The sequence below is a fragment of the Cyclopterus lumpus genome, chromosome 25, assembly GCF_009769545.1.
Source record: "Cyclopterus lumpus isolate fCycLum1 chromosome 25, fCycLum1.pri, whole genome shotgun sequence".
In the NCBI taxonomy this organism is placed as follows: Eukaryota; Metazoa; Chordata; class Actinopteri; order Perciformes; family Cyclopteridae; genus Cyclopterus; species Cyclopterus lumpus.
In genome coordinates this window covers 7,012,018-7,035,988 of record NC_046990.1, presented here as the reverse complement: position 1 = coordinate 7,035,988, position 23,971 = coordinate 7,012,018, and the positions used below count along the sequence as shown (strand labels likewise).

General features: G+C 42.7%; 2 protein-coding genes across 2 annotated transcripts; both read left to right on the top strand.

Moving 5' to 3' along the window:
* Positions 1 to 4,315: 4,315 nt before the first annotated feature.
* Positions 4,316 to 16,037, top strand: LOC117728179 (14-3-3 protein zeta-like). The gene is made up of 6 exons (XM_034528954.1): positions 4,316 to 4,448; positions 7,597 to 7,905; positions 12,107 to 12,230; positions 13,389 to 13,552; positions 13,863 to 13,958; positions 15,025 to 16,037. The coding sequence occupies exons 2-6, from the start codon at positions 7,606 to 7,608 to the stop codon at positions 15,079 to 15,081; spliced, it is 741 nt and encodes a 246-aa protein (XP_034384845.1). The 5' UTR covers positions 4,316 to 4,448; positions 7,597 to 7,605; the 3' UTR covers positions 15,082 to 16,037.
* A 1,515-nt stretch (positions 16,038 to 17,552) lies between these two features.
* Positions 17,553 to 23,474, top strand: LOC117728178 (polyadenylate-binding protein 1A). The gene is made up of 15 exons (XM_034528953.1): positions 17,553 to 18,453; positions 18,635 to 18,828; positions 18,989 to 19,104; positions 19,887 to 20,026; positions 20,120 to 20,214; positions 20,371 to 20,508; positions 20,863 to 20,958; positions 21,069 to 21,341; positions 21,553 to 21,643; positions 21,791 to 21,913; positions 22,028 to 22,170; positions 22,428 to 22,512; positions 22,649 to 22,779; positions 22,936 to 23,026; positions 23,115 to 23,474. Exons 1-14 carry the CDS (start codon positions 18,261 to 18,263, stop codon positions 23,023 to 23,025), a joined length of 1,908 nt encoding a protein of 635 aa, XP_034384844.1. The 5' UTR covers positions 17,553 to 18,260; the 3' UTR covers position 23,026; positions 23,115 to 23,474.
* The last annotated feature ends 497 nt before the right edge of the window (positions 23,475 to 23,971 follow it).

Below are 23,971 nucleotides of genomic sequence, written 5' to 3'. Positions count from 1 at the left end.
ACTGGAAGCTGTCGCAAGATTTGTAGAATTAAACGTTGCGTTTATTGAACTTTATTGTTGGTGTCTATCTTCGGCATACATTTATTTTCTCTGGTAAGGCATTTAGAAAATATGTGAATTTGACCCGTTATGCCTTTTCATATCTTATTATCTATTTTAATATCTATCATCATTCCATTTTCTGTGTGTGTTCCTCCAAACTATTCTAACGTTAACGGGGCGGACGGAGATAGCAACCGGCTGACACAATGTATTTTCCGTTTCCGTTATGACATTATTTATTTCCAGAGATGGACTTAACTATGTGAGTGTTGCAGACGTCGCTCCTAAAACCTGGTGCCCGGTGGCGAGTTGAGGTTAATGACGTCACTGGTCGGATGCGCGGTGACGTCACCCTCGGTGCTCATGGGGGAGGACATTTTAATGTAACGTCAAACGGGTTAGCATGAAGGTGACGTCACTTCTTTCAGGGATGTCTGTCTCTTGTTGGTGCAGCAGTCCCTCCCTCGTCCACAGCAGTTCAAAACTAACTTCTTATTTCATCACATCGCTGACCTAGTTATAGTGTTCATCCCATTATAACTTTGAAAATATGCAGTCGGATTTTCTTTGGGGAAATATCCAAGTTAATTGCCTCATCCCTGTGACCCAAAAAAGTGGCAATTAACCTAGTTCTTCAAGATACTTCACAACCATTGCTGTGTTGCACATTTTGAAGTCTATCGATCCTGTAAGACGGATGTCCTGACATTGTTCATCGTCAAGGTTGCTTCAAGCCTCAACTGGTATACCTGCTTCTGCATCTTTCATCCCCACTCTGTGCTTCTCAAAGGGGGTGCTATAGTCTTTCTCAGTTCATTTCTCATCCCCTTCTCTATGGTGTTGTAGTGATCACATTCCTGTATAATTTCTTCAGGTTCGATCATCAGATATGGCTCATGGGCACCAGAGATGTACATCTTTACATTTCTCAGACTCAAATGCCCGACCCGAAGACCTTTTAAGCAACACGTTGAAATCAAACATCCAAAGTGCTCAATGCCTGCCGCAGTTGGTTGGAGTGATAGATCCACCTCTTTCTCAGTAAGACCGTGGGCCTTTTACAGTTTATGTTTTTGTATCTTCAGCACAAATTCAATTATTTGTCATCTCAATGTCATCTGTACATGCTCACTTTATCCCACCACGATGGTGCAAAAGCATTTTACAAGTCTGCCTTACACTGAGTTAGCTTTGGTTCTTATTCCCTTTTCTTAGCATGCTAACTTGTATTTAGTTTATATAAAATAACTATTTTCTACTGTATCCCACTGTGAACTGAGAGCCATGCTTTTACTTTAGTTATACTAATGTCTTTGTCCCCACGATGTTATGTATAGCCTATTAATAAAAGTGTTGCTTTTATATGAATTGTGATGAAGATGTGTGTGTTTTTTTTTAATCATGTAGAAAATGTTCCACATACAAAGAATGTAATTATGTGTTAGGTTAGTTTGATTGGCGTTTGGCTTCCACAAACTGTACAGAGTTTTAGTGTAATGCTAATTCAGCCCTCACCTGGTTCTAACTAAAGTGTACTGTATTTATAAACCATTATAATCAATCTTATCAGAATCATTTATTGGCCAAGTACGTTGCACATACAAGGAATTTGACTCGGAGAAAGGTGCATAACAATAAACGTAGACATATAATACAAATCTAATAAAAACAATAAACATTAAGATAAATAAATATGAATATGGTAAAGAACAAAATGATAACAGTACTTTAGAACAAGTATATATTATAAAATAAAAGTGGCAATTGTATTTGAATAAGAAAAGTAAATTGTGAGTCAGAGTCAGCTCGTGGGGGTCCCAGGCTTTGTTGATGAACCTCACTGCAGCTGGAAGGAAACTGTTTGCAGCCAATCAGCCTCTCAGCAGAGTGAACGAGACGTCTGCCCTGGTCCTCGGCAGTGGCCGTGTGTTCCCAGGTGCACGGTTTGGAACCACCATGGACTCTTCCTCGAGTTGTCCGTCTTGCCCAAACGGAATAACCGGGCAGGAAGAGCCTCGGCCAGCGAGGGAATCAAGAAGAGTCACTCTACAAAAGCTTGGTTTTCTCAAAAGCATCTCCCATAGTGTCCGATACCAAGCTGAGATCACCTGGATGACATCACTATGACCTTTTTGAAATCAATTGCAAACAACCGCAAAGTTCCACTAAATCTGCGTAGTGTAATTGTCTAAGAAACGTGTTAACAAAAAATAATATTGTGATATTAAGTGTCAGTGGATAGTTATGAGGAAACTAATTGGAGCTGGTTGGGATTTTGCAGCTTCAGCCGCATGTGGCTCAGTCCTCAAGCCGTGGCTGACGGACTGCATGAGAACTCACCTGACTGGTTACACGTATTTTCCCAGTATAAGCTTACTTACTACTTGTTTCCTTGACTTGGTATCCCTCTGGTTTGGCACTACCACTCTCTTGGACCACACCTTTTTGCACCAGCCTGTGCCTTTCTACCGCCAACACTATATCTGATCAGCCATTAAATAGGTTACAAGCTTGAAATCTTGGCCCAAGGGGAAAACATGTGACAAGGCAGAAATAGCTTCACTCTCTCCCCTTGGACACCAACCAGGATGCAGAAATAGTAGTTTCTCTATTAGGCAACGTACACTCTCTAGCACCGTGCCCTGTGTTCTAGTTTGTGACGCCCTCATCATCTTCAGCAATTCCAGACAGAATTTCCCCACTTTGGAAAATGACAATATCTCATTGTGTTTCCCACTTTATGGACGGCATTCGATGTTAGCCACGATGTGCTGCGTGTGTTCTGATTAAAGTATTTATAGTAAGACAGAGTACACATAGTATCAGTACCAGTGTCTAATTGATTTGTGCTCAGATGCATCACCATTACACATTGGATTTAATCACAAGTCCTTGTAATGCATGTGGTTGTACATTTATTACATTACGAGTGTGATGTTGAAGGATCAATGTATTACTAAAACATCAAAAATGTACTCATATTGACTACATTGTCTCGTGAAGACCAGGGAAATCACCTGCTTCTGAACGTGGCCAAAACCAGAGAGATGGTGGTAAACTTCAGGAGGAAGACGATGGCTCCACAACCGCTGAGAGTTCTGGGAGAGGATGTGGACATGGTGGAGGAGGATGTGGACATGGTGGAGAGTACAGGTTCCTGGGTGTCGACAACAGACTGAAATGGAAGGCCAACATCAACGCTGTGTACAAGAAGAGGATGAGACTCTTTTTCTTGAGGAAACTTGGATCCTTTGATGTGTGCAGCAAGATGTTGGAGAAGTCTGTTGGACCAGTGCTCTGAGATGTTGGAGATGTTCTTCCAGTCTGTTGGACCAATGCTCTGAGATGTTGGAGATGTTCTACCAGTCTGTTGGACCAGTGCTCTGAGATGTTGGAGATGTTCTTCCAGTCTGTTGGACCAATGCTCTGAGATGTTGGAGATGTTCTACCAGTCTGTTGGACCAGTGCTCTGAGATGTTGGAGATGTTCTTCCAGTCTGTTGGACCAATGCTCTGAGATGTTGGATATGTTCTACCAGTCTGTTGGACCAGTGCTCTGAGATGTTGGAGATGTTCTACCAGTCTGTTGGACCAGTGCTCTGTACTTCTCCATAGTCTGCTGGGTGAGCAGCATTGCAGCCGGAGACACCAACAGACTCACTAAACTGGTGAGGAAGGCTGGCTCCATCATTGGTTGCAAACAGAACTTTCAGGAACAGGTGGTGGAGAGGAGGACACTGAAGAAAGTATTGTCCATATTTGATAACCCGGACCACCCTCTCCACCACCTACTGCAGGGACAGGGGACCACGTTCTCCATCAGACTGCTTCAGCTCCACTGTCACAAGGACAGATACAGGAGAACATTCTTGATACAGGAGAACATTCCTGCCCACTGCTATTAGACTTTAGAATAAATCACCTTTGGCAAAATCGATCGGCAAATTGATTATTAATAAACTTTGCACCACTGTCACTTTATTCTTTAGATACACTGTATGCACTTTCATTTTTATTTTATTTTTTACATTTTCATTTTCATTTAATTTATTATTATTTAAATTCTTAAATGTAATATGTAAAATGTAATTTGTAATATGCATTGCTATTGCTATTGTATATTTGTAAACACATTTTTGCTGCTGCTTCAAGTAATTCCCCCCTGGGGATGACTAAAGTAAAATCTAATCTAATCTAAAATCATGGGACGGGAAACTACACCTCCCACAATGCCTCGTGTTCGGTTGCCTCGGTAACGTTTGACGTCATGCCCCAACCCCCTGCTCTGACCGTGCCTTGGACTGGTGTGATTGGAGGGAAACCCCGTGGACTGCATTCACACAGACTGGTTGAGAGAATCAGCTGTAGCTTGGCACGCCGAAATCACTGCTATCTGCCAGTACACAGGTATGAAAGGGGTTCAATCTGTTAAAACTGTTGTTTTACGTCTGCATGGTTCAGCGTCAAGACTTCTAACGTATCGGTAAATATAGTGTGGGTGGAAGCGCATAGCCTCCGCTACGCGTGTAGCGGCGACATTCAGACCAAAGAACAATGGCTAGCTTAGCTTCAGCTAGGGATCTGTCTAATGGCTGGTTCTCTAATGGACCAGTAGACGTGGAAGGAGGGTCAGGTCGAAGGTTGAAGCGTTGGTATTCTGCTGCCCTGTTAGCTGAAGCAATCAGGTTATACTCATCAGGTCGGTGTGACTGTGGTTCGTATAGCATTTAAATAACTAATAGGAATAGTTGCTGTCGCATTTCACGTTAGCGGTAAATGCGTGTTGTACTTCGTGCATTAGTCTGCTCCACATGTACTGACTGCAAGGCACCATCTCTCGTTTACGTTAATGTGGCTCAGTCGAGGAGGTCGTCACTTAACGTTAGCACGACCACCAGGTTCACGTCACACCTAACGGTCAGCTGACGGTAAACCCAGTGGACCGCTTTTAAAACCAACCAACGAAACTAGCTATTGTTAGGTTTTGATAAAACCAGGCACATAAAAAACGTGTTTTTACCGCGAGCCAATTCTAAAAGCTGCCTGGTTTGAAATGCTTCGTTTCAGGAAATAGTCGACGCCATGCTGGAAACGGGTCACGAGGGCCTAGTGGTAGCGGCGGCTTTCCATTCGCTGAACTGTGTTCCCGTGAAGGCTCGTGCGGTTTAACCAAAGTTAGTTATTGGAAGTGCGTCTGGCTTCTTGTGGGTCAAATATCCCGACATTAGTCGGAGTACCCCGCTTTAATGCTGTTCTTTAGCTTCCGTGTTCTCGCATGTTCGGTGAGCCGCAGGTACGGGGATGGGTGTGGTGGTTGTGTGTGGACGATAGAGAGGGGGGGGGGGCATAGCTGCGTTTGCTGTGGAGGCGAACCAGGAACACTAAATCGAGTTGTGCTTCCAATTTATCGTGGGTTAGTCGTACAATACACACGTGGCTCAAACTGCAACTACGGAGCTACATTTGGAGCGTATTTATTCACTGTTTAAGTGCACACACCAACGGGTCATGTTGCGTCATGTCAACGGGAACACCACCAGATCCTCGGTGCTGGATACAATCTCACATAACTTTTGCAAACATGTAAAACACGTACGTGATTTTTTTATTCCTGTGTTTTGGTGCGGTGGTAGTTATTCTACAACACTAATACTTAAAGGCCCGGTGTGTAAGATTTAGTGGCATCTAGTGGTGTGTTGCGAATTGCACCCATATTAAAACTTCTCTGCTTGCCCCTCCCTCGCCAAGCGCGTTGGAGAGCTACGGTGGCCCTCAGGGAGAGAGTTACATTTAGGATTTTCGTACAACTAGGAGCTACTCTTATCAATACTCTGCTTTTCTACATGACTAAAACATTGTATAGAATTGTTTAACCAATACTTTTAGAACAGGATTAGAGTTGATATATGAAATATAACTAAATTGTGTTAATTGAGAAGCAACGGTATTTACAAAAAAGCTTTTGGTCCACCGTGCATCAAACAGGGGTGGTGGACGATTGTATACGGTTTTACATTTGTTCACATGTTCACAGACGTATTGATAAAGCATTGGGTTATTACAAAATATTATATTGCACACGCAGTAACAAACGTAGTTGCTGTCATCTCACATATTATTCACTTCACCACATCGGTCTCTCTGCTCACGTTTTGTGTCTAGTTGGAGGAGCTCAGCCCAGCAGAGAGCAGAGCAAATGTGCGCTGCAGTATGATTACATTTAAAAACTACTAATAAATGTACAAGTTACGTCGGGGCTTTTCAATACACTGGTAATTTAACATTGGGTTTTTAATACCAGGTTTTGGAACGCATCCATACCTTCAGATAATGTAAAATGCGAATGGCTCTCACTAGAGTCAGTGTCCGTTCTGGGCTGCTGTAGAAAGATGGCGGACTGCATGACAGATATAAATGGCTTTTCTAAGCTAAAAAAACACTACGATTATTAGTCATCCCCCTAAATATTAAAATACTGTTCTTTTAATTACTTTTCTTCACTAACTGCCATGTAACGAGACCGAGCATACATGTCATACTAACCAAACCAAGCAGAGCCACAAAAGGCACTCGAGAGCTGAAACGCTAACAATATGCCTGTTAACTAGCTAAAAACATTAGCTTTAATAATGTCTTGGGTCCTTGGCACCTTAGATTTTCTTAAATGAACACAAATGCGTTTTGTAACCCACAAAGCGTGGAGTGTAGAACTGTGTTACAAATCTGTTTGGGCAGCCAGCCACACTGAACTCTGGAATGGAAAAAATGGGATTGATTTTGTGGAACCCCGCTGGCTATTTTGTATGGGTCAAACGGATGTAGGCTATTGACCTAGCAATGCGAATTCTTGTGTGTTGGTGGTGCTGTGTGTGCTGAGTCTACACATTGCATTACAAATACGTCTGCGGTTATCTTGCATTACAACTTGTACAGTGTTATAGAACTACTATCGTACTAATACAGTGCGATACTCGTATTGCAACTCTTCCCATGCTTGCAGGCATGTTTTTTTATTTTCTTGCAAATACCTCCTTTGAAATTGCATAATTTTTAGCTAAGTAACAATGGATGCAGTAAGCTAATTTGATTGAGTTTGTCCGCACACGTGTGCACTGTTATTACTAATAAAAGCACAGTTATCACTGTCTCTGTTGCCTGTTAAACAAACACCTGCACACGAATAACAACTGTGTACTCTGTCTTGTTTAGAGGCAAAGAAACCATGGCTACTTGCAGAATTCATCTACATTATTTACCTGTATTTATTTATATTCTAACCCCAGAATATGATGTCTTTTTGAAGAAACAATGTGTATTATGTAAATATGGGCATCATAAAACTCCAGTTAACCAACATAGATGGTGTGTCTTTTGCCAATAGGTTAGACTCATTAGTTGTTGTTCACATTCTATTTTTTAATTGCTCTCGCTCTGCTCGTTTGGTAAAAGGAACTTCTGGTAGATGGGTACGAGCCAAAATAAATAAATAAAAACTCTCACCACTCTCTTAATTAACCACAAGCTACCCCCCTTTCTTCTGTTTGTCTTTGTCCAGCGAGCAGTCATGAGCGAGGCACCCCAGAAGGAACAGGTGCAAAAGGCCAAGCTGGCTGAGCAGGCTGAGCGCTATGATGACATGGCTGCTGCAATGAAGGCCGTGACGGAGGAGAACAGCGATCTGTCGAACGAGGAGCGCAACCTGCTGTCAGTGGCCTACAAGAATGTAGTGGGTGCCCGCCGCTCTTCGTGGCGTGTGGTGTCCAGTATTGAGCAGAAGGCCGAAGGCGAAAGGAAGAGGACCATGGCCAAAGAGTACCGTGAAATGATTGAGAAAGAGCTGAAGGAGATCTGCCGGGATGTGCTGGTGAGATTTTCTACATAGCTGTCTTTCTCTGTTTTGTTCAAGGTTTTTGACATTCAGATTATGTGAAGAACTGCTCGATGATAGTCGTGTGACTTACTCCAGTCAAACTTCCCTTCAACTGCTCGTGCTGTTGAATGCGTCATTTCTGTCAACAAGACGCAGCAGACCTTGTTCAAAAGTGCCACGCCTCAAGTTCTTCATTTCTGTCTGGCAGCAATTCTTTTCAACTGTGCCGCCTTTTAGTTATCGTAACGGCGATGACTTTGGCTCTTCATGGGATTTTCCCTCAGGCGGGGAGAGTATTTAAACTTAAGTTTTTAGAACATCTTATACGTAGCTTATTGATTTGAATCATTATTTATAGTCTCTTTGCCAAATATTTCAGCAGTACATGAAGTGGCAAGTGGGTTAATCCTGATTTATGGTAATGCTTCAAGTGGTCCTCACTCATTACATCTGCATCAGCAGTTCCTTTTTGAAAAGTCACAAACTTCCTCAATTTGATTGGCACTGAGCAGTTTAAGGTGGAGTGAAGTTATAAATGTATAACCCCGCATGAACTCGCACAATGCAGAACATTTTGCGTAAATACTTTACAATAACATTTCATTTTTTACAACGCTCATAATGTTCCTTTTTTGGTGACATGTTGGCAGGTTTGAGTTCCAATAGTGCAATTTAGCCTTTTCTGTGTATATTTTTTAATACAGGTCGTAGTCTGATTGTAGCTGTTGAATGATTCTACAATCTATGTACTTGGACTGTTGAAGTTTCTTTCCACAGAATGAGTAGTTGAGATGAGGTAGCCAATTGAACAATATTGTATTACTTCTAATGTTTTTTTCAAATACTACAAGCCTAATCATACGTCCATGCCTTTTTAGTGCGGGCACCAAGAGCAGAGTTTTGACATGCGAGAGACAGTCCTTGGTGTAATCATCTTCTTTCTCAAAAACTAGACAGTAAAATGGTCATCCTGAACAAGATTACATTGAAAATGTCAGCAAACCTGAGGGAATGTATTAATTTATTTTTTTGTGATTAAAATATGGACATTTTCCAAGTGTTACAATATCATTTCCCTTTACATTAATGTTAAGTGAAACTAGGCTTCTTCCAATTTAATATGGTCATAAGAACATTTGAGAAGAAATCAATTGCTCTTACCGGCCAATTTAATATGGAAACGGCATATTTATAAATGATTGCTGAAACGTGAGGTTTTTTTTGGCCACTCCCAAGTACCACAACCACACAAATAAGACGCTCTTCAAAATCCAAAAGGTGGCTGGGTTGACCGGTTAACTATTGTGTTGCGCTGCATATCTCCTCTTTGCGCCACAATGGTACAAGTTAAAAATGAGTTTCATTGTTTGGGAATATTTTCTGGTATTTCGAGACCATGCATCTGTCCAACCTCTGCTTCTCTTTTCTTCTCTCAGCTCGTGAATTATCTGTCTGGTGACTCACCGTGTCCTAATCCTATAATGGCGCTCTAGCTCGCTGACCTCCACTTCGGCCGAGCAGCCTTATGGTGACCGAAATAGAGAGGGATGAGAGTAAATAGGCCAGTGGAGGAGAGGTGTAGGACAGGGATAAAGCGGGACTATACTTGAAGTGAAATAGTTTGTGCACGGTGTTGTCCGAACACGTCTAAAGACAAGTTTATTCTTGTTCTGAAATGCCATAATCACAGGCAGCATGAAAAGCCAGCTGTCATGTAGAGGAACAAACACTATAAGCAACTCATACCGTTTGTCTCTTCTCCATGCGATTCATGTTATTGCACTTGGTTGCCCAAGTTATGGAAGTAGTTGCGTGAAGACAAATCGAGCCCATGCCTACTTTATCACCGTAACACACTTCATTGCAGCATGTTGGTTGTGCAAACTCTTGGTTTTTGCTTGGGTGCTAAAGTGATATACGACTGGTTGTATGTATTGAGGCCTTTTTCTATGTTCACCTTTTTGGTGGAGTTGTCGCAATACTTATGTACAGCTGCGCTTATGACTCTGCGATTACCTATATGACAGCACATAGACGAAGACACTCAAGTGATGTGTTGTATTGTGCTAAAACAATGTAATCGACCATCAGTGATGTGTTGCTGTACATACCAAAGAGCCTGCATGCGTCTGTGACAGCTCCCTGTTCATTCCTATCGCGTTCTTGGATCAGAATATCTGGCTCTTCTGCATTTTCGCACTTTAGTTAACCCTGCCCCTCAGTCAGAAAATATTCGTGGAGTCTCTTTCCCAATTTAAGTCTAAAGTATTTTTTGGCCACATCACCTGACGGACGGCCCAGGACATTTCATCTTTACCACTTGGCTGTTATATAAAATTGGCTTCAAAGTCGGGTGCCCGTCCTGGGGGCTTGATGTGCGCACACACACTTCCCTGATGCTCACTTTGACTGAAATGGAAAGTTGGACTTGAACACAAAAATCACACCCGTCCTAAATTATCGTTTCTACCGGCTTTCCTATTATACATCCGTGGCCTTTCCTCTGCTGGAATAGTGCTGTGTGGCTGGTTGGCTGTACAGAATATTTCAACGAGTGAGTTTAGCTTCCCCAAACACTTTGACATTTTTGCTGTGAGCGCAACAAGTGCTTCTAGTTGAAAATATCAGAATTATTCGTAAAGGCTCGGTGTGAGAAAGAATATGTTGCCAGAGGGCTTCCCTGATCCTTCAAATCAGTCTAATGGCATTTGACAAATGCAGGCACTCAGCCTTGTTTGCTCTGTTATCCCTGGGATAAGTGATGAATGCAATGTGTAGTGAAAAGAATCTTACAAAAGTAGTACTGGCCTGTGTTTGAGCTGTTAATATCATATGGAGGAGTTGTGTGGTGAGACGTATATTGTATTGTTAACGCCTTAGCTTTCAACTTGCAACCTAAATTATCACTTTCTGCCCAGGGCTCAGCACCTTTCTATTTAACTATTTATTTGTAGTGAGCATTATTTAGGACCATAACTTTTGCCGTCTCCACTCAGGAGGCATTGTAAATTTAAGAGCAGGTCTGAGTTTCTTAAAGGAGACATAATTCATCACTGATTGAGGGATTGCCTCCGCGCTGCCCTCAACATGCCGATGGCACCGCTGCTGGCCGCTGGTTCAGCTAAAAGCACGAACAATGCTGACAGAGCTAACTGTTAACCTGGGGGAAGCCCAGGGAATGTAATCACTATATTAATGTCATGCAGGGCTGCAGCTATTGGAGAGCCAGTGGGACACATAAACGCATACCAGCCACATAAACAAAGCAGAGAAGCTCTGGTTACAACACAAAGGGACAGTGACTTTATTCTCTTCTCAGGATGACAACATTGTTATTCACTGATAAATTGATGCTCTGGAAGCTGTAAAAAAAAAAAAAAACTTTAACAACATGTGACTTAATGGCATGGAGAATTCACTTTCTGCTTATAACTCTATATGGCACATTTTGTCATGACCGTTGGGGAGAAACAAACATTACAAAATCCACAGTTCAAGTCATGAAGATATCAAATCTGCACTTTGAATCACTTATTCATTCATGTTTCTGTAAAACCAGAGTTTAGCCCTGTTTGTCCTATAGCACATTAGCAGAGTTAGACAATAAGGTACGCTGTTCCCCTGCCAGCTAGCAGTTAAATTGGCAATAGGGAGAGGCTGTCAAGTGCCGCATGCTCGTGTTGGAATGAGCCACGCTGGGCTCTGAGTGACCTACTTCCTCAGCAAAAGCTCATCAGGAGTTCAGCAGCCTAGCTCTCTCTCTTTCTCCACCCCCATCTTTCAACCATGCACCATCCTCCACCCTTTCCCACTCTCCACCATCACGTGGTCTCTGAAGCGTCTGTGATGTAGCTAAGGCAAAGTCTTGCTGCCCAAGGAGGTAGCCAGCTCTACCCTCATTTAGGTCTGGTGAGGAATGTTAGCCATGATGTTATATTGGAATGAGTTGAAAGGACCACTATTGTTCCTTGATAAATTATGTTTTTTTTATTGTCAAATGATCCTTGTAGAAATCTGTGTATTGCCCTGTTTGTTAATGAATTGTGTACATATTTTATAGCAGTTTTACCCAAGTATACAACTCAACTCTGCTGATTTGAGGGGTCTGAAAGTCAAACATCTGATGAGACAAATTCAACATCTGTCTTCTGTTCCCTTCTAGTCAACAAGACATGTTTTGTTTGTCTTGCCACAGGGTCTCTTGGACTCTTTTCTCATTGTCAACGCCGTTGAAGCAGAGAGCAAAGTCTTCTATTTGAAAATGAAAGGAGACTACTACCGCTACTTGGCTGAGGTGGCTACAGGAGAAGAGAGGAAAAGTAAGCGCTATGTTAAGTGTGTGGTGGTGAAGTTTATTTGATTATCATTACGAGTGTGCATGTTTTGCTTCCTGGAAATATGTGATATCTACAATTCCTAGCCCAGTCAAAATAAGATGTTCTAAAATATACACTTTAGTTTTGGGATAAGCTTTAGACATTGGCTCTTAAATGTTGGTTCTAAAACATAAGAAAGGCCAGTCACCAAACAAATATAAATTCAAGGCACTGTACATCCAAACTCAGAGTGACTACAGTCAGTGCCACTGTCCAACTCAGACATCTCTCAATGTAAGTCGGCCTGTCTGAAGACATACAATAAGTTGACTGTTGGTTACGTTGTGGAACCTCAATGTGTGAGCTTTATAGCTGCCGGTAGCTGAACATGGTTACTGTACAGAGGCATGCCAGCTGTTTCCCATCCGTTACTAGGCTAACCTAAGCTGACAGGCTGCTGATAGTTGTCTTATATTTGGCAGATCAAACGGTGGTAATGATATTCTCATCAAGTTCTCGGCCGAAGGCAAACAGTGTGTTTTCCAAATTATTCAAACATTTCTTAAATCAAGGTGTTTCTTGACCTCCTGCATCTGCTTTAATATTTCCTCCATCACTATGAAGACCATAATCTAACCTCAACACCAAAGTTAGCCACTGTCAGAATGTACAACTTAGCTTTTTTTTAACATTATGTTCTGATAAACTTTATTTTGGCCTTAAGAGAACTTTTCAGCGAGCCGTGTCCTTGGCACGCTCCACAGAAGCAGAAATAGAGGCTTTTGTTCATACCACAGAGGCCCGTCTGCAGCAATACTGTAACAGTAACTGATGATTAATACTGCAGAGTGTTAGAAGTTTTTTTTAATTATAAAACTCAACTTTCTTACTTTAATTGATTATAATAGGAAGGACAAATTAGTAGGGTGCGTGTGAAAACTGAACAATCTTCAGGTAGGAGTTTCAGGGTTGTTTGTTCTATTGCATCAGTGTACATACTAAACCGGCAACTGAGTGTATTGTATAGTTGGTTTTTTTTTCTTCTGCACTGTCTGAAGGTGCCATTTAAAAGTTTTAATTAAAATAATAAGGTGACGGCTGTCTTTCACTCGTCAGTTTCAATGTTCCACATCCCTTATGCACCTTTTTGCCCTCTCTCAGCCATCATGGATGACTCAAAGAACGCCTACCAAGCCGCCTTTGATATCAGCAAAGAGCAAATGCAGCCCACGCACCCAATCCGTCTTGGTCTTGCACTCAATTTCTCAGTTTTCTTCTATGAGATCCTCAACTCGCCTGACAAGGCCTGCCAGCTGGCTAAAGACGTAAGTTCACACAACGCATAACTCCCTTCTCACACTTGAGGATATTAAGCTGCTCAAAGTCATGATGCAAATGTATGTAACAAGTTAGTAAAAATGGATTGCAAAGCTTTTTAAATACAGACGGCACTACAACCTGTTATAAATACTAAGTTGATATATATATATATATATATATATATATATATATATATATATATATATATATATATATATATATATATATATATATACACACACACACACACACACACACCTTGTTTAAGACCACCATCACTTTTCCAGCAGTTAAAAATGTGTTTTAATCCTTCAGGCTTTCGATGAGGCCATTTCAGAGCTTGATGCACTGAGTGAAGATTCGTACAAAGACAGTACACTAATCATGCAGCTACTGAGAGACAACTTGACAGTAAGTATTTTACATTCTTGTTTTAATCTCTACCAACTCGGGTCCTGACATATTTTGTGCCAATAAGAGTAATGTAATTTATAGGACTGCAACTCTGTATTCTACCAATTCATTTTCTCATTTGTATGTTGTTTTTTAATGACAATCGCAGCTTCCCAGAACCCATGGTGCTGTTTTCGAATGCCTTTTTTCAGTTAAAAACCAGAAGATACTTAAATAGAGAACCAGAAGATACTGCTGAAACCGAAGTTAATGCCGTTTTTGATGAATCGCTCAAAGATTCATGTATAATGTAAATAGTTGCTGGTTAATTTTCTGCTGTTTGATCAATTGATATTGCAGCTCTAATCGAAACAGCTGTGAATGTAAATGTTTGCAATAGTCTGTATGCCTTAAAAACACTAGCACCCTCTGTGACCAGAAGAAATGGGGGCTACAGTTTGGTCACTTGTTTGGAGCCGTTCCAATGTTCACTTTCTCTTTGCTCTGTGAATTGAAATCAGTTTATGATGATCAAAGTATTTTTTAAAAATACCATTCAATTCTACAGCAACATTTCTCTCCAAAAACTATGTTCCAAGTAATGGTGACACTTTTGGATGTTACTGTTGGTTCTTTGTTCAGTACATTGGATCAGGGCAACAGCGGACAAAGTGAGAACATTTATGGAGTCATGCCTGGTGGGATTTGTCCCAGATTTGTCCTTTTAATGGATGAAGGAACATTCGGCCACGAGCAGTCCTGAGATCATTGAACACCGTTGCTCTGCACTCCAATTCAATCGATCACCAGTCAGTATTTGATTGCTGGGTGCAGTACTGACATCTGCAGGGGGCGCTCTAACATGAGCACCAGTAGCTCCCACTTAATGTGTAACGGTTATTTAGTAGGCCAGACTTGCTACTGAGCAGGGTGTGGAGTGGAGCTTATGCAGAAGGCTCTTAACTGTCTCGTCAAATGAAATGCAATGGTATTTTTACAAGATACGTTATTATTGGACATTGTCATGTTTTCCTTCACCTGCTCCTTTTTGACCCTCTTCCTCCTGCCCGTCCTCTTTTCCCAGCTGTGGACCTCTGATAACCAGGTGGAGGCAGAGGATACGGAGGAGACCAGAGAATGAGCCTGACCCCACAGTCGTCCCTGTCTACCTGCCATCATCCCGGTTCATCTACAACATGTCCATCAACACTGAGACCACCTTATTATTATCATTGTCGTCCAAATCTCCATCTTTTTTTCTATTTAGTTCTCTCAACACTCATCTCATTCCTGCCGGTTTACTATTCCTCCTTTTGTAGTAACTGTGGGGAAAGGGGATGGGGAGGGAGGGTAAGTTTTAAATTGCGTGGGGGGAGGGTCCATGTGGACAGGTAAAGTGTGTTTGGTTGCTTGTCTGCTGACCTTTTCTTTGTGTGTGGGAGCAATGGGGTTGTTGCATTATTGAGGTGGTGGGTGAGAGGGCGAGTTCTCAGCTCATGAACATGCAGCAGGTTGAGCTTTTATAGACAGAAAACAGTCCTACTGTGTGTGTGTGTGTGTGTATCCTCTTCATGCAACTGTTCGTCTGCTTGGCGGTAGGAATGGCGGCAGAGGTAAAGACGGTGGAGGTGAGCGCAGGTTTTGTTGGAACACAACGGTTACATTCCATTTACTGTCAGTTGCTCAACTTTCTACTCATTTTGTTTTGTTTTCGGGTGAACTGCTTTTGTATTTCTATGTATCGATTACGAGGTATAGAAAAAATATTTAAGAACAAAAGAGCACACAAGCTTTGTATGAGCACCGCAGTAAAAAAAAAAAGAAAAAAAATCCCACGTGCTTATCTAGTTACTGCTTTATCAAATTTAAGATTTTGATTTGTCTTTTATTCTCCTTTGTTTTCTTTCAATACTTGCCTAAACTGCATGTTGGTAAGAATTAGTTTGTGGAGATGTAAGGATGGTTGTGGTCGGGCGGGCTAGCTTTGTTCATGTCTTTGGAATTTTCATACAGAACACCCAAGCATAACTGTTATTTGGGGGGAAATGTGTAATTTCATGTAAGTGGAATAAAAAAATAATAATTTAAAAGTTTCAACCTTGTGTGATCCCACAGGCCTCAATGTTTTTGTGTTTGGACATATTTGTTTTATCCAAAGTCATCTAAAAGTCAGTGGCTGACTTTCAGCTCTCAGGAGTGTTTATCTTACCTTTGGCCCTAAGAGGCCCCCGTGCTGCGAGTCAGACCCACAGAGTCCTCAAACTACATCATACACGTCTGTTAGAAGGAATGGAGACAAGGAGAGTTCACTGGCTGAGCTAATCAATAACTGCAGCAGGGCAACCGGGGGAAGAGGCTTTGAACAACCATGTCATCACCACCCTTGTGTCTTGTTCCAAAATCAGAAAGCTTGCGTAAACAAAAACAAGTTCTCCAACTCTGACCACGTGGAGGCCAGTGTCGTCTCTCAAACCCTACAGTGGAAAGAAGTGCAGTAAGTGCTCCCTTTGCACAAGTAATAAACGCCTAATACAATACATAGTGCATATTCTTTTTGTTCATTCAACTGTACACTAGAGGGCAGAGGTATTGAACTAACGTTCAACATGGTCCAGCAATGTCTAACTTGGGCCCATATGTATTGAAGTAGCCTAGCAGTGATTTCAACGTATGTATGTAGTCTACTGACTGTCGAATCAAATAATATAACAATATTTAACGATGAATTATTAATACTCTAATAATTACATGTGTATCTCATTTCAATTACAATAAGGGCTGGATTTAAAAATGGGGGGGGGGAAAACATTACAGAAAGGTTTTGAAAAATGTTTATCTTAAATCAAAGTACATTCTTTTACAAAAATAAGTAACTTAATTGTCTTTGCCCGTATTGGCTGTCTAACAGTATATCGAGCTACTATCACCCCACAGCTGTACTGCTTGAGTCTGTTATAGAATAATGAACAGACGGGTATGTTATAGAATAATGAACATGGAAGAGTATGTTATAGAATAATGCATATTGGGACATGTATTCAGCGTTTATTAGGTGTTATGGAAATATGACCGTGCCTGCAGGAATCATCAGTATTGCAAAACCAACGTAGCATTCCTTGTGAGCAGCTTTTAGCTTCCGCTCATTGATGCAGGCTTTAGGTGTGCTGAGCAGTGCAAAAACTGTCAGACATTTTATTGCCATCATTATTTCGAGGGCGTTGAACAATATGTATACTATAATTCGTCGGTACTGTTGGGTGAACATTATGAACATTAGTGCTCAATTGTGCAGGTGAACTATTGTATTGCCCATATAAAAGTACTAGTAGTAGTACACCTTGATGTGTACTTAGAGAGGATGCCCCAAAGAGCAGCACAATACTAAGAGACAAGAGAAACAAATGGATGAATTATTGTCATAAACAAAAGCAGAGTTAGATGATTCCTTGATCATATGCAGATCCTTGTTCTGTGGACAGTGGGGGAGTTTGAAACCAGTAATGGCTGACCACGACACATTCCTTACCTGGGTCAAGCACACATTCAGCTGATGAGAGAGAAACTTGTGCGTAATGCGCCAAATGAAACCCAGCGTGAAGTATCGCGAGATGTGTGACGTCACCGCGGTGGGACACGCGTCGTGGTTTGGACTAGAATCGGGAAACAACCTCCGCCGACCTTCCTTTCATTCTCGTAATCCGTCTGCGTAGGGTGTGCTCCGGAGCTAGTCTCGGCACACATTTTATTATTATGAAACAAACCAAAAGCTAGAGAGCACACGCAGACATATTTTTATAAGAAAAAAAAAAAAAAATCGGTGAAGCAGGATTTAATTGTCCAACCTCAAGCAACGCGAAGAAGAAATTAAGGAAAGAAACGAGAAGAAACGTGAGCCCGCCGCGAGCCTCATTGTTGAAGCGTGGTGAGAACCGTTAGCCTCTTTACCGTCAGCTCCGAGCTCTCCCGGTCCGGGCTTTGTCATTCCAGCCAGTCGGAACGTCTGCTACGGTAACTACCAGTCGTTACGACCACTAACGGGCCGAGGAGAGCACCGGGTTAAAGCTGTCCGCTCTACGAGCTGCGTCGGGTAGGCCACGCGCCGACATTTTGCTGCTCCAGCTAACGCTAACTAGCCCACGTTGCTAACCTGTTAGACGGCTAGTAAATGTGTCTGTGCTCCTACATTTATACAAGTGGTTGAGGGGACCGGCCAAAGGAATCTCTCCCGACACGAGGCGCGTATTGGCTGGCTGTTGTCAACAGTACGTTCAGCTACTATCACCCCACAGCTGTACTGCTTGAGAGCACCCGTCGGCCAACATGAACCCCAGCGCGCCGAGCTACCCGATGGCTTCCCTCTATGTGGGAGACCTGCACCCGGACGTCACCGAGGCCATGCTCTACGAGAAGTTCAGCCCGGCCGGGCCCATCCTCTCCATCAGGGTGTGCAGAGACATGATCACGCGCCGGTCCCTCGGCTACGCCTATGTCAACTTCCAGCAGCCAGCTGATGGTAAGTGTTCTCTCTGTGTATGATAGTCAGCACGATATCAGATTACTGAGCATCTCATGCATTGGTGGTGTTTGTAGTTTCTACAGAGGTTCAGGCGTTATTGCAGTTGGCAGAATACACACAAGACATGTGAACCTAGTGTGTCCCCAGAGGTCTTGACATTGTGGGTTCTGTTTTCCAGCTGAGCGAGCCCTGGACACCATGAACTTCGATGTGATCAAAGGCAGGCCCCTCCGCATCATGTGGTCTCAACGGGACCCTTCCCTGAGGAAAAGTGGCGTGGGCAACATCTTCATCAAGAACCTGGACAAGTCCATTGATAACAAAGCCCTCTACGACACCTTCTCTGCATTTGGAAACATCCTGTCCTGCAAGGTAGGCAAGGGCGGCAATCACCTTGTCCACGGCTGTGTTTGTGTTTGAGTGCTTTACATACAGAACACTAGTTTGCATGACTAAAGATCGAAACTGTCTGGTGTGTGTTTTTTAAATGCATGGCGTTTGTTTTGACATGCTCAAATCTCCCCTTTCCAAGGTGGTTTGTGATGAAAATGGCTCAAAGGGTTACGGCTTTGTGCACTTTGAGACCCATGAGGCTGCTGAGCGGGCCATTGAGAAAATGAATGGCATGTTGCTCAATGACAGAAAAGTGTAAGTGGGACTACAATTACACATTTAGATGGATGTGTCGTATTAACAGGATTTTTATACCCAAAAGTTTGTGTTGTATCTTGTCCACAAACCCATCTCCAATCATGTTCAGTGTCCTTTCTGGTACAACCATTTGAAGAATGACAAATGCCCCAGAGAACAGCGCAGAGTTTTAAACATCGCACAGTGTGAGAAGCAGGGAACATTACAGTCCTTGCAAGTTTAGCTGTGAAATACACTCTGAATTAATAGTTATACATTTTATAGTAGTGTGCAATCCTAGTAATTTGTAATTCATTTCATTGTGTTCCTTTGCGGCATTGCACCAAGGATGCGTGGTTTGAAGCAACTCGGTTCACAAGTTGGTGTGAACCGGGTTGTCTAGATTAAAAGTGATGGCAGTCACGTCTTTCCTGCAGTCCGCACTGCTCAACATGTTCATTTTGTGCAAATGCCTGTTACAACCCAGTTTAATCATTCATTGCTTTTAACACAAAATGCATTCTCCTAAATATATTTCTTCTATTGCTCTCCTGGGGTAAACGGTACTATACATGCTTCACATCTTGTCTAGTTTATGGTCTAAATGCAAAAGAGCCTTGTGTGTCCCACACTGCAACTAGTGGTGGATAACAATAAAGTACTTTCCTACTCATTATTTTTTCTTCTGTTGATATTCCAGCAAAAGCTATTAGAATGTCATTGTAATTGCGTGGTTAGGCTGTGTCTTGTTTTGGTATGTGTAATATATTGTATAATAATATTTTACATTTGTCCAACAGATTTGTTGGACGATTCAAGTCTCGCAAAGAGAGGGAGGCTGAGCTCGGGGCACGCGCCAGAGAGTTTACCAATGTTTACATCAAGAACTTTGGGGAGGACATGGATGACGAGAAGCTAAGGGAGATGTTTAATAAATATGGTAAGACAATGATACTGTTTCAGAGTGGAATTTTTACAAGTAAGTAGGTAGCCAGTGTTAATTGGTCCGGTTCTGTTGTATGTTCTGTTGTAGGACCTGCCCTTAGCATCCGGGTTATGACTGATGAGAGCGGCAAATCGAAGGGATTTGGCTTTGTCAGCTTCGAGAGACACGAGGATGCACAAAAGGTTAGGATCACCCCGTGGTTCTTTTCTCAGGGGACACTGCCCCATAATATGTATCTTTTAACTTTTGGAAAATGAAACCTGTCCCTCTGCCGATATAGCTTTGAGTCCATACAAACATATCTTCGGTTCGGTGTTTTATTGCTTCTTTTGTTTCAGGCGGTGGACGACATGAACGGCAAAGAACTTAATGGCAGACAAGTGTATGTGGGCCGCGCACAGAAGAAAGGCGAGCGGCAGAATGAGCTCAAGCGTAAATTTGAGCAGATGAAACAAGATCGCATGACAAGATACCAGGTTTGTTGGCCTTCCACTCTTGTCGTAGCAATTTCATTCAACACATTATAAGTTTTTAGCATGGACCCCCTCTTCAGATACAAGAAAGATGCATTATGGGTCCCGGTGTCCCCCTTGTAGGCTGTGTAACTACCAAAAAACCCAAGTTGTTGAAATTGTGATTAGCAGTAAAATTGACGCAAAGGATCGAGAATTAAAGTTGTCACATTTTGCAGCCTTTCAAAAGCTCTCAACTAGTTTGTTATTGGATACAATTGTATACAAAAAAGCTACAAACGCTGATTTGACTTCATTCTTACATACATTACTTTGGGTTTGTTGTAAAACATTAAACTGTCAATGTCCATCCACCAGGGTGTCAATCTGTATGTGAAAAATCTGGATGATGGCCTCGACGACGAGCGCCTGCGTAAAGAATTCTCTCCATTCGGAACCATAACTAGCGCTAAGGTAAAGACTTCACCACTTGATTACAGATTGAGTTCACTTGTCTGGATTTGAATGCAGTTTCCTGGTGATTTTAAAAGAGAATACATTCTAATGAGTTTCTTCTCCCCCAGGTAATGATGGAGGGGGGCCGCAGTAAAGGCTTTGGCTTTGTGTGTTTCTCTTCCCCGGAAGAGGCAACAAAGGCCGTTACAGAAATGAACGGTCGCATTGTTGCCACAAAGCCACTGTATGTGGCCCTGGCCCAACGTAAGGAGGAGCGTCAAGCCCATCTAACTAACCAGTACATGCAGAGGATGGCAACAGTCCGTGCTGTGCCCAACCCTGTCCTCAACCCATATCAGCCTGCCCCACCCTCAGGCTATTTCATGGCGGCTATACCTCAGGTGAGTCTCCCACCCCCTCTGCCTGACAACTAAGCGCAACTGATTGTTTCGTTGGCGCCTCACTGCTTCAAATCATGCTGCCTAGTTAAATGTACATGGGCACTGTGTTCCACTAGTGTTCTCCACTGCTGTTGGTTGAGGGGAAATGCTTCAATACCGTGCCTGTAAAAGACCATGTAATAAATACATCTTTTATCTTCACCTGTTTCAGGCCCAGAACCGGGCTGCATACTACTCTGCCAACCAGTTGGCGCAGCTCCGCCCCAGCCCCCGTTGGGCCACTCAAGGAGTGCGTCCGCAACGTAAGTAGAACCACTGTATCCAGTGAACACAATGGCCAAAGTGGTGCTGTAACTGAGTTGGTAACAAGAACCCTCTGTTAACATTGAAAAGAGCTGAGTTCTTACTGCTCCCGTTGGGATCTCTAATGCCGCGTCCTCTTCCTTCAGACTTCCAAAACATGCCCAATGCCATGCGCCCGTCAGCTCCCAGGCCCCAGACCTTCAACACCATCCGTCCCACGGCCGCCCCCAACGCGCAGGTTCCGCGCATGATGGCGTCCCAGCGCATGCGTACGTTTTTCAGCTCTCAGAGCACAGACGCTGCTGTGTTTTGTTCCTCCGTCACTGCCTGTTAATCCCCAACGTAGCTTTGACGAAGTGCCCTTTCCACCTTTCCCTTAACAGCCACCCAGGCCCTCGGCCAACGCCCTACCGGTGCGTCAGCCACTGCCGCTCCAGTGCGGGCCATGCCCCAGTACAAGTATGCCGCCGGAGTGCGCAACCCCCAGCAGCACATGGCGTCGCAGCCACAGGTCCCTATGCAGCAGGTATGTACTGATTTGACCAGCGTGGCACTGAAAAAAATTTACATTGTTTCATTCATAAACACCGGTATTGCAAATTGATTTTACACACATGGGGATTATATGAGCTTTTGGACTATCTGCATTTCTGGCTACTGTGCTGTTTGCACATGGTCAATGTGTACACAAATCAATATTTACAATAACCAGCACACACCATTCATTCATTCATACTATATATAAATTTGTCTCTGGACTCAAATCTGTGCTTCCCTCTTTAGCCTGCTGTCCATGTCCAAGGACAAGAGCCCCTGACTGCCTCCATGCTGGCTGCCGCCCCTCCTCAGGAACAGAAGCAGATGCTGGGTCAGTACATCTCTGCTCAGAGGATTACAGGGAACTTCTAAACACACCTGTTGTGGTAGACAAATGGGATTCTGTCACCAAGCTGGTTTAATGTCTTTTTAACACCGTTGTTGTTTGCTGTTCGTTCTTCCCTCAGGTGAGCGTCTGTTCCCCCTGATCCAGAACATGCACCCCAGCCTGGCTGGCAAGATCACCGGTATGCTGCTGGAGATCGACAACTCTGAACTTCTCCACATGCTCGAGTCACCTGAGTCTCTGCGCTCAAAGGTCAGTTAATGGCTAAGCTGGTAGATCTCAAGAATTAGTTAGCCATTTGGCAACAAACCTGGTCCTTGCTCCTCTAAATGTACATGTTAGCAGTTTCCTCAATGAGTACAATGGGAATGTTTTGTATGCAGTGGTTCATGAAGTGATTTGTTTCAGGTGGATGAGGCTGTTGCTGTGCTCCAAGCCCACCAGGCCAAGGAGGCTGCTCAGAAGTCTACCACCCCTGCTGGTGTTCCCAGCGTCTAAGGTGCGTGTCGGGGTTCTCTTTTTGATATCGCTATCCGATAACGCCTAGATGCCATAAGTTTAAGAGTCAATGTTGTTTTGTCTTACAGATTGAAACCTGCTTCACTGATGGAAAAAGAGAAAAAAATATTAAACATTGAAAAACCTAAAACTCTGAAAACATCGAAAAATGATAAATTATTTCTTAAAAAAAGGATAAAACAATTAATCTGCCAGGTCTAGAGATGATAAAACTAGACCTTGATCGTCAACAAAAATTTGTTGGAGAAAAAATAGAAAAATAGAAAAAAAATCGATTAGAAATTTGAATGCATTCCTCTGTTTTATGTCATTTTACTGTGTCAGTGCTCAGAATATCGGCCATGTTCAGGAAGGTGATAGCTGAGCATTATGAAAGGTGATTTGTATTGTAAACTGCTGGCTGTAATAAAATTCTCATTAAAACATCAGGCCTGTTTCATTTCGAGGTGTTGGATTTTCATACCTGTAAATTACTAGTTACTCCACTGATTGTCGCATGTTTTGACAGACAGACTTGGTTAGGTGTATTCCAGTGAGCTATGGTGATTGGGCAGATGTTTTTTCTGAGCTTTTTATGTTTATGTTCTTGCAGAGGTCACCCACTGTTCCAATACTCCCATACTGTTTATGCCTGAAAGACGGTAGTTTGCCCAAAAAGTCCCAGATATACTGTACTGCATCTGGTCCCACTTTTCATTGTGAAAGCCAGTGACATTCTGACCCACAATCCTTTGCACAGCAGATGGATGAACAAGAGCATCACAGTTCAAGGTGCCAGCTGCAGTATGTACTAAAAGTATGCGATTTGTAATGCAGCTCATATTTCAAAGCCTGGCGTACAGTACCGCTGTGTTCCACCAGGTGTCCCTGTCATTCAGTGGGAAAGAGGATTACAAGTATTTTCTTTAGGTTTATATACTGGTCC

Coding starts and splice junctions, on each gene's coding strand:
- LOC117728179 (XM_034528954.1), top strand. CDS start 7,606: ATGAGCGAGGCACCCCAGAAGGAACAGGTGCAAAAGGCCAAGCTGGCT. Junction 7,906..12,106: donor AGATCTGCCGGGATGTGCTG/GTGAGATTTTCT, acceptor GTCTTGCCACAG/GGTCTCTTGGACTCTTTTCT. Junction 13,553..13,862: donor CCTGCCAGCTGGCTAAAGAC/GTAAGTTCACAC, acceptor TTAATCCTTCAG/GCTTTCGATGAGGCCATTTC.
- LOC117728178 (XM_034528953.1), top strand. CDS start 18,261: ATGAACCCCAGCGCGCCGAGCTACCCGATGGCTTCCCTCTATGTGGGA. Junction 20,027..20,119: donor GGAGATGTTTAATAAATATG/GTAAGACAATGA, acceptor GTTCTGTTGTAG/GACCTGCCCTTAGCATCCGG. Junction 22,780..22,935: donor CTGAGTCTCTGCGCTCAAAG/GTCAGTTAATGG, acceptor GATTTGTTTCAG/GTGGATGAGGCTGTTGCTGT.